Genomic DNA, 10,003 nt, shown 5'->3' on the forward strand with positions numbered 1-10,003 from the left:
CAATAACATTGTCGCATTTTATCCATAAGCTATGGATTTTTTTTTTCTTTTTGAAAGGGAGACAATTGGTGGCAAGTTACAATTATCCACCTCTTTTGGGAACGGCAAGACTCACATAGGCATTTTAACCTCCCCTGGCCACAAGTCCAGCTTCCAGACCAGTAGCGGGTTTCGAACCTGAGACCTTCAGTTTTTAGTTTTAAGGAAGTCTCATAATCCGCCATTTATGACTAGAACACCAACTCGTACAGACCCTATACTTGTAAGCAGTAACCAAACCATACAAAGAGAATGCACCATTCCTATTGTTCCATTAATTCTTCAGGCCAAGCATTACATCGCGAGCCATCACAATCAAAATGTCTAGTTTAAGCAAAAACAAAACTGATAACGGAAACCGTTTAACAAATAGCAATTTATATGCCATGGGCACACAAGGAAGGAGAGCAGTACAGTACAACTTGGCCGAATCAGGGCAAGGTTGTTTGGTTAAATTCGGTTCATGCTCAGCTTCGGTCGAGGAGCCCTATCCAAGAATAATTTATAATTAGCCGAGCTCGAACTCATTCAACAGAAATCACGCTATTGCTATTTACTAAAGAAGCACATGTAAAAGAGATCACACAGTTAATGTATGAGAAGTTTGAGTAGTTTAGGTGGAGGGTGCCTTAACCCCGTCATTAGGTTTTATTGGAGAGTATTAGAACATGAACTTCACAGATGACCAGAATATGCAGTAATAGCAGAAATGATAAGGTAATTAAGCAATTTGCATCATTCAAAACAGACAGTGCAATAAGATATTCTTGTCCAGCAATCATTGGTGTGGGCATTTTGTACGTTAGTAAATAACTGGCAACAGTCATAGAGTACAAGAGCCACTAATGTGACTAGAACTTACTACTTAGGACCGCCTAAAAGAAAACCGAATTCCTAAACATCAGGGTGATTCCTAAGGGACTATCTCAATTCTCTCTATTAGTCATTGGTCACTTTGAAACCCATGAAGAGCTATTCGTTTCTAAACTCTTGATTTTGACTATCCCTAAGTCCCACATTGAAGGATAGGCAAATCCCAAGTTTAACGTTAGTCAAAATGCCCGAAATCACTTCCTAACACAAGCTGTGGTTGAACAAAAAACACAGCAAATGTCCTCGGTGGTCCTTAGAAAGGTACTGGACTAAATGTCAATGTGCACACTAGCATGTAAACATTCAAGACGGTAAAACTGTTTTTCAGGAACGCCTAATGTAACTTACACAAGGCAATTGCCATAAAGCATAGGAAAAAGGAAAAGAACAAAGGATGGAGGAACCAATATGCAAGCCAATTTGAAAGCCTGAAATGATCGGAGCATGGAGTCCTTGTCACCGAGGAACTGCAGCCTCTAGAAAAACCAATGAAGCAAATAGGAAGATCAGTAGACGAAGAAATTCTACCGACAAAGAGAAAAACAAATTGTACTGGTGAGTAGGATATAATATGTTGAAGAAGAATGTGTCTCAGATGAGCCTAAATTTAATACAACAAATTCAAAGGGAAAATGACAACTAACTGCATCGTATTTCTAGTGAGGTGAAAATCAAAGTCAGTGGTTCTTTCATGGAACCAGACTTGCATAACCATACGGGTGACAGGATGTTTTGAGTACAATAAGAAGATGTTAACTTGAAGATCTCTAGCTTGTTTTATTATTTTTCTCTGTTTCTAAACCAAGGGCTCAATCAGGAATATTTTAAGTACAACAGAATATCCCATCTTTTCACTCTTCTGCTACAAAGCTAAGTGGATATTGGTGATGAACAATAGAATGAACGCAAACAGGTATGGCTGAATAACGCTGTCACCTAAATAGGCTTAAATTTCTCCGTCCCCATCGATTTACAACCAGCCTTGCACATTTATTTATGTATAATTTTCGTTTTGATAACCATAGGTAGTAATATAATTGCTCAAAATATCAATTATTAAATAACTCAAGCCTTGAACAATAATCTAGTTGTTTCACCATCACATTACAAAATACACACCACAGAAAGTTGAAAAGAAAACTCAATGCATCCATGTGGATCATTTATACCACAATAAGAAACTGCAATTCCATGAATTACTCATGTAAACTGAAAACAAGAGCAGAATAAGAACGGTTCTCAAAGGTACCACTGAACAATCTAACAGAAGTTTAGCAGCAGCAACTAAATAGCTGAATTAACTGAGCTGGCATAAGCTACGCAATACAGTGTCCAAAATTTCAAGACATGACTCGGAAGGGAAACCCTAAGCACCGATTACCTCACATAGCCAGCGGGCCTAGTCACAACGGTGATGCAAGACCTATACCACGATGTAGAAAAAATGAGTCAGAAATAGACACCCAATGCAGAAAGAGGTAATCAGTGCGCCACTAGACAAGAAATGACTAGCTTAAGAGCTAATGCATTAATCACATCTGTGCACTAGAAACTTGAATTATTATCCAAATTTGACACTGACCCGAGTTTTGATTCTGGAAATGAATGAGAGAACGACGGATAATGGATAAAAGGGACAACTTTGTTGAGATTTAACTCTTCATTTTGTCAACCATTAAAAAAATCCAACGAATCCCAATTATTCACACGAAAACGGACTAGAAAACACTCCCTACATCTCGTTAGCGATATAGCTATACGTGCAACTAACAAAATTAAACACCCATTCCAAAAACACAGATAAAGAAAACAATTCAACAAGAAAAAGTTCAGTTAAAATATTTAAAAATTGGGAAAGTGGGTTACCAAGAGAAAGGGAGCTCCAGCAGGTGGAATCGACGGCAATGTTGGATGTAAGCCGAGCAGAAGCAATGGCACTGTGAAGCGGCATCATTGACTCCATGCATCCCAATACAGAAACGAATCTAATCACAATAACAATAACAGATATTTGTTAACACTGGGTTTCTGAAGCCACAGAAATTGTCAAAATTGGCTGACTTGGAGGGATTTGAGAAGACTGTACCTTGTAGCGCAAGGAATTGTTCTGGTGGCGCAAGCAAACGGGGATGCCATGGCTGCAGGGTTTAGGGAGTTCAGGGAGGTTTGGCTTAGAGCTCTTGAGCGAGCTATGGACCTTGAGCCCGCCATTAGAGCTGATCTGCAGAAGGAAGCCATCTATTGTTCGGCGCGAGAGAGAGAGAGCGAGAGTGCGAAGGAGGATATGGAGGTTGAATGTATCGCAGGTCGATCGAGGAAGCAGGGAGGCAGCAGTTCGCCTAAACCCTACTAGTTTCTGAAGGCACCATTTTCTTCTTTTAGTTTTTGCACTAGTTGGTTGGGCTTTGTCTGTTCATCTAATTTCGGTATTGGGCCAAATTTGGCCCGAGTCAAATTCTCAGCCACTTGTTATTTTTGTGCAATGGCAAAGTGGAAACGAATCACATGTATATGAGTTAGATCAGTTAATTTAGATAGTGCGTTTTATTTTAAATTTACTTTCTACAGATTAGATTAATTTAAATTGTGAAGAAAAAAATGTACGTGAGTTTTTTCTTTTACTTAAGTGTATGCAAGTTGAGTGAAGCTACAATTATTTGGATGTTCACATTTTGCTTTATTTAAATCTCTTAAGCTCTTTCATTTAGTACTACAACTTACTATGTTCACTTGTAAATATATTGTTGTATAGAAAAATGAAGTTTTAACGAAAAGTCTACAGTACTCTTTAACGAAAAACCATATTTTTACACTAAAAAGTCAATCCTGGTACTATTCACTTTACCCTTTATTTTGTCCTTATTATTAAAACTCAAAGTTTTCAAGTTCTTTTCATTAGTTTTTCGATAAAAAAAAGGTCAAGCTCTAACGTAGCTTGAATTTGAGCACAAAATTACTTGAATTGTTTGCGTAACTAGACAAGTGTATATGGAGACCAACTAGTGATGGTAACTTTACTGTGAAGTTTGTCTACGTTATGAACAAGTAACCATGAACTTTTAGGGGAGTTGCATCTTCCTCCTAAGGTGCTTTTTTTCTTTGGCTTCTGTTGCTAGACAAATTGGCTTCTGTTTGCATCTTCCTCCTAAAGTACAACCCAATAGGATTTTAGACATGAAAGTAAAGTAAACAAAGAAACGAGGAGGGGAAGTAAGAATTATTAAGGAATTTTGCAGCTGTTATTATAACCTTTTTTAATCCAAAAACAAAATGGTGAGATGATCACGTATGTTATTCCGTCTTGTTTTTTTTCTTCTCTAAAAGTCAAAGGTAAGGGTTACATTTTTTTTTTTTTTTTTATGAACGGGACACATGTTATTATAAGCGTTTTGTCATTGTGTTTTGCCTTGTTTTCAAATTTATATATGTATTTTATTTTTGTTGTATTTTCGTCTTTGTAGTTTCATTATGTTGGTTTTATTAGTCTAATGTGTTTAGTTGGGAGTTTTAGCGAAACACCCACGGTGTTGTTCACTTTAACGAAAAACCATATTTTTACGCTAAAAAATCAATCATGGTACTATTCACTTTACCCTTTATTTTGTTCTTATCATTAAAACTCAAAGTTTTCAAAACCTTTTCATTAGTTTTTTTTATTTTTTTATTAGTCTAATGTGTTAAGTACGGAAAAATTTCTAAAGTGAAAAAAACTAAAATTCAAGGGCAAAAATGCAGCAAATAAACTATAGTGACGAAAATGAGAGTTATTGTAAACTATGTGGATTTAGTGCAATTTCGTCATTTTATGGGCAAGTTTTAATAGAAATCGTGGGATTAAACATTGACGGCTAAGATTGTAACGAAACAAAAAGTGGACGGTTAGGATTCGAACTGACGTGCTAAAACCCTATCTCCGCACCTTCTGGCAGCTGAGCAAGCAAGAGGGAGTGACCCGCCATATCCCTAAACCCCTACTCTCTCTCTCTCTCCCCTTCGTTTTCACTTTCTCTCTCTAGGTTGTGTTGCAGAGAGAGCAACAAAACGCAGAGTCATTTTTCCTAAACCCCTACTCTCTCACTCTCTCTCCCCTTCGTTTTCACTTTCTCTCTCTAGGTTGTGTTGCAGAGAGAGCAAGTATGCTGCGCCGAAAAATTAGGTTGACGAAGGAGTACTTGTACAGAAAGAGCTTGGAAGGCAAACAACGCTTGCTCTATGAGAAGAAGCGCAAGATCAAAGAAGCTCTAGAAGGTTCTCTCTCTCTCTCTCTCTCTCTCTTTAGATACATATGTGTGTATATGTTCTTTGTTTCTAATTTGAAATTTTGTTTTGGAAGTGATTGAATTTGTAACAATTTTGGGACATTTGATTTCTTTGCAGAGGGTAAACCGATACCCACCGAGCTTCGGAATGAGGAGGCTGCTCTTCGTCAAGAGATCGATTTAGAGGACGAAAACACTGCCGGTATGGGGGTTTATGAAAGTTTTTCGATTTATGATCATTTATATATGAAAGTTTTTGTGTGTGTGTGTGTGTGTGTAAATAATGTAGCAATGTATTCAAGTTCTTGTGTAATTGACAATTTGTAATATTTTGGGTAGTTTGAACATGTAATTCTTTAGTTTTCATTCGATTATGATGTCGATTCTTCATGGCTTTCATATCTGAATCCCAGTCCCGAGGTCACATATAGATGACGAGTATGCAAACGCAACTCAGAGAGATCCGAAAATTTTGCTGACTACTTCCCGGGATCCGAGTGCTCCTCTTATACAATTTGCTAAGGTTGGCCTAGCCTCTTTCCTTGTGTTTCACACTGTTTTAATCAGTTTTGCTGCACTATTGTGTTCACTTTGTGGTGCTAATATTATGCAAGGCCTGTGTTGATTATTGATTGTTGTTCAATGACACTTTTGTTGCAGGAACTGAAACTCGTTTTTCCCAATGCGCAACAAATGAATCGTGGTGGTCAGGTTGGTCCACTTTTCTGCCTAGTTTTATATTGTTATTGATTATGGAGATATATAATATATTGTTCTCACTTAAAGAGCCTTCTAACCATTAATGAATCATTTACTCCATCAAAACTGTATTAATGAATCATTATGTAATTATTCGTTATTTGTATTAGCCTTCCAACTAGAAAATAGACAATAGACAGAGCGGTACTCTAAATTGATTTGCACATATTTTTCTGCACGGTGCTGTTTGATCACTTCTTATGAATCAACAATTCAACATGCATTACCCAACCGTTGTGTTGTGGGAAGATGATGACATTTAAGTAATGCTAGATGGACCCCTTTACTTGAGAACACGATGACATTTAAGGATGTACCTATCGTTGATGGTTCTGATGCTTTGGTCCCTTTTCATACTTGAGCATACATTGATATTTTATTTCTCCAAATCCTGCAGGTTATTTCTGAAATTATTGAAACATGCCGTTCACACGAATTTACGGATGTTGTGCTGGTTCATGAACATCGTGGTGTACCAGATGGTTTGATTATAAGCCACCTTCCTTTTGGTCCAACAGCTTATTTTCAACTACTCAATGTGGTACGTAGTGTGATAATTTTTGTGTTATTGTTGGACAAATATCTTGGTATTAAGACTAATGTAGGACAGCAGAAAAGGAATCCGGACAACATAGAATTTCTTAGGACCTTCAGCAGCAAAAATTAGGAAAGTGAGGCCAAGATAGAATTTTGAAAAATGAAAAAGAAGGATCATGATCTAGAGGTCTGGATAGGGCTAGAAAGGATTTCATTTTACTGCTTTCAGGAATCAGAGAATGCTTTGGTTTCTAGTAACAGTTCTTTTGGGAGAGATGGCCTTGGGTTTTCAAATTTTGTGATTTCAATGGTTGATTGTACAAGTCTGGTTAATGCTAGAGTGTAAGGTGAAAAAAATGAAGAGGAAGTTGAAGAGGATCAATCTTGGCCTCACATTGGAGATGAACCTGTTTGCCTAAACCCAGCAAGAAGGCCTCATAGCTTCTAAATCATTTACTAGAATAGTTTTTTTATTTTTTTATTGAATGAAAAGAGTTAAATGGATATTTATTGGTAAACTTGGATCCAGAGATTCAAAATCAATCATAATCGGCAAGTCAATGACTTGAGATCACCCACGAAAGATCCATGTACCACTATTACAGTCCTCCAGGAAACTTGAGCGACTCTAATTCCTTAAAAATTTGATAAAAACAAAGCCCTTAAAAAATTGGTAAAAACAAAGCAGCAGCTTCTTAGTGCAAAGAACCATAAAATGAAGGTTTGATACTGACAACAATTGTAGATTGCCAATCATGATGAACAATTGTAGAATACATTATTGCTTTTCTGACTTATTTATTTTGAGCACTCTGCTAATAGTACTGTTGTTATAGGTCACAAGACATGACATCAAAGACAAGAAGGCCATGGGAACAATGCCTCAGGTTTATCCACACGTGATACTTGACAATTTCACGACCAAGGTATCATAGCTCAATTAAAGATTCCAGCAGCTTGACTTACTTTACTCCGTACATTATGCCAAGATAGATCAGACCCCATTGATCCAATTAGAGATAGTTTATAAGGTTCAGAGATGAGGATGATTGATTATAGTTATCTCCAAAGAGTTTATGACATACCTCCTACTATGAAAATCATGTGAGGAATTTCAATGTTGCTGTTCTGTCTATGACTACATATTGAGCTATTGATAAGCTACCTTGATGGTGATATAATTAGATGAGGCCATCTTTCATCTCTCTCTCTCTCTCTCTCTCTCTCTCTGTGATTACCATTCCTACTAATGCTGATCCATCCACTCCTGCTATGTCTTAATCTTATGCACACTTGCATCACTGCATCTTTTTGAGTTGGCCTTTGTAGTTACTAACCTGTTGACTGTTCTATTGAATACGATTTTCTTTTCTTGATTGTTCGTAGTTGGGTGAGAGGGCAGCAAATATTTTAAAGCATCTCTTTCCAGTGCCAAAGCCGGATACAAAACGCATAATCACTTTCGCCAATCGCTCTGACTACATTTCATTCAGGTTGGTTTGTTAAGGATGGTTGTTGATATATCAACAATGATTTTCACATTTCCCTTAAATTCTACTATATGCACATGTTGGTGAATTTAGATAGGGCTTTCTTGAATGATATGAACTCAGGCGCCTTTTGTTTGGTCAGAACATATATTATGTAACTGTTTTATTTGGTCATTAGATTTGAATAACTGTTTTTTCCTTTTTTGTGCATTTTCTTTTCCCCTTTTTTTTCTGTTGTCTTTAACCATTGCTCAGGGGCAATTGTACCATTGTACTCATTATATTTCTTATATATCAAGGGATCTAATTTTTGTTAAGTGGAAATGGTTGCTTTGTAGTTCCATTAACGATTTGAGAACTTACAGGCACCATACTTATGAGAAGCCTGGAGGTCCTAAATCTATTGAGCTGAAGGAGATCGGTCCTCGCTTTGAATTGAGGCTTTTTAAGGTTAGTACTCGTTACTGTATCTTCATTGTTGAGAAATTTGTGCTTCTTGCAAGGATATGGCTCATGTTTCTTTTTGCATTCAGATGTTGGTGTTGATTATGTCATCTGGACATTAGTTAGAATTTTTCTGCTTTACCTAATTTGCTCAAAATTTTCCTGCTGTCTGCTGAGATTTTTTACTTTAAATTTCTTTTCTGTTTAATACAAAGAAAGCAACATCACATACACACACGCGCATACACACACCAAGCATACTGATAAGTGTTGTTTACCTATCGAACCCAATACCTCCTTACTAAGTCGTGCCGGTGCTAATCAAATCACTTAGATTTATTGGTCATGTTCGTGCTATGTTTATTCCCAGTAGACCGTTCAATGTTTCATAGCATTACTTGTTCGTGTTTACACTCAGTTTTTCGCTTTGATGTTGCAGATAAGGTTAGGAACAATGGACCAGGATGAAGCCCAGAATGAATGGGTCATCAGACCATATATGAACACAGCCAAGAAACAGAAGTATATGGGGGATTGATAATATTTGGCGCTTTTCGTTAACAATTTTGTGTAACTGGTCCTTCGTATGGTTCAACCAACTCGCCTTTTATATCGGTCCATCGAAACATAGCATGGGACTAAACAGCCTGTTAACGTCTTCCCGATTTCCTTCAGGGCGACTATTTTTGCTGCATTTCCAACTTATTCCTTTAAATTAAAGAGAGAGATGAGAGAGGTGAAATCAGCTGTAAATGGTGGTTGTCCTAATTTTATCTGCACTCACTCGTTCGCTTTTCTGTTAACATATTTGTTATATCTCGTCCCAAAGTTCTTTCTATCATGTAAACAAACAGATGTTATGCCCCAAGTGTTTTCGATTCATAATTTTGACAATTTGACTGCATTTTGAGTGGAAATGACAATTGTTCGAGTCTGTATGGTAATCATTTTATTTTCATTTTTTAGGGGCCAAAAATAGTGAATTTTTTTGTTGGAAGGAGGGACGAAGAGTGAAAAGGGTGACGGATGCAGTCTTTGTATGCAATCCGATGGTCAGAAATTAAAATAGATGTGGGAGAGTAGTGTAAATTTCAACTCCCAATTTTATCAAGGCAAAATGGTAAATGACAAAGGTTAAAAATTTCCCACATTTTTTTTCTCCACTCTCTTTTTTCTTATTTCTCCTGCAATAACTTAATTCTCCTTGGCTAGTGAGGGTTGGTTGAGTTGGTAAAGTTCGTTTTATTTGCTAGATCAAGGTCTAGGTTTGAGTCACGTTGGCATAATTTCATTGCAATACATTTTGCTTGGAATTGAAAATAAAGAATTATTGATAAATTTATAATTCTCTACAATCTCACAATTTACACTACTTTAACACTATTGTAAGCCTGTTCAACTTAAGAATTATAGGGAAAAGGAGAAGGCGGCAAATAGAGAGAAATGAGAGAATTTTGTGAATTCTACATTTTTTTTATTTTTAGTAGGAAGAGGATAGAATCTTTACCTTTTAAGTAATACATTGCAATTAGAAAACTGTCAAAAATATTTTGTAGAATTCGATCATAATTTATTAGGATTCACACTATCACATCCTAACTA

General features: G+C 36.7%; 2 protein-coding genes across 6 annotated transcripts; one reads left to right on the forward strand and one right to left on the reverse strand.

Annotated features, from left to right (window-relative positions):
- Positions 1 to 288: 288 nt before the first annotated feature.
- LOC103965254 (protein NONRESPONDING TO OXYLIPINS 2, mitochondrial) lies at positions 289 to 3,295 on the reverse strand. 5 transcript variants are annotated; one of them, XR_669994.3, is made up of 4 exons: positions 2,999 to 3,295; positions 2,779 to 2,897; positions 1,261 to 1,388; positions 289 to 526 (listed from the first exon to the last, which is right to left on the reverse strand). XR_669994.3 is itself a non-coding variant. In XM_009378281.3 (4 exons), exons 1-3 carry the CDS (start codon positions 3,148 to 3,150, stop codon positions 2,316 to 2,318), a joined length of 291 nt encoding a protein of 96 aa, XP_009376556.2. In that variant the 5' UTR covers positions 3,151 to 3,294; the 3' UTR covers positions 289 to 526; positions 2,294 to 2,315. The 5 variants fall into 5 exon arrangements, 4 of the variants coding, with proteins under 4 accessions (XP_009376556.2, XP_009376555.2, XP_048436863.1 ...); XM_009378281.3 differs by lacking the exon at positions 1,261 to 1,388 and adding an exon at positions 2,294 to 2,335 and having other exon boundaries at positions 2,999 to 3,294; XM_048580906.1 differs by lacking the exon at positions 289 to 526 and adding an exon at positions 2,294 to 2,335 and having other exon boundaries at positions 1,271 to 1,388; positions 2,999 to 3,294.
- Positions 3,296 to 4,853: 1,558 nt separating this feature from the next.
- LOC103965259 (U3 small nucleolar ribonucleoprotein protein IMP4) lies at positions 4,854 to 9,345 on the forward strand. Its single transcript, XM_009378284.3, has 9 exons — positions 4,854 to 5,160; positions 5,290 to 5,373; positions 5,585 to 5,694; positions 5,832 to 5,882; positions 6,328 to 6,471; positions 7,304 to 7,393; positions 7,854 to 7,960; positions 8,323 to 8,407; positions 8,841 to 9,345. Exons 1-9 carry the CDS (start codon positions 5,049 to 5,051, stop codon positions 8,937 to 8,939), a joined length of 882 nt encoding a protein of 293 aa, XP_009376559.1. The 5' UTR covers positions 4,854 to 5,048; the 3' UTR covers positions 8,940 to 9,345.
- Positions 9,346 to 10,003: the final 658 nt, after the last annotated feature.

This window comes from the organism of the source record quoted next, unplaced genomic scaffold (assembly GCF_019419815.1).
Source record: "Pyrus x bretschneideri cultivar Hongxiangsu unplaced genomic scaffold, Pyrus_bretschneideri_v1 Contig16, whole genome shotgun sequence".
NCBI classification, from domain to species: Eukaryota; Viridiplantae; Streptophyta; class Magnoliopsida; order Rosales; family Rosaceae; genus Pyrus; species Pyrus x bretschneideri.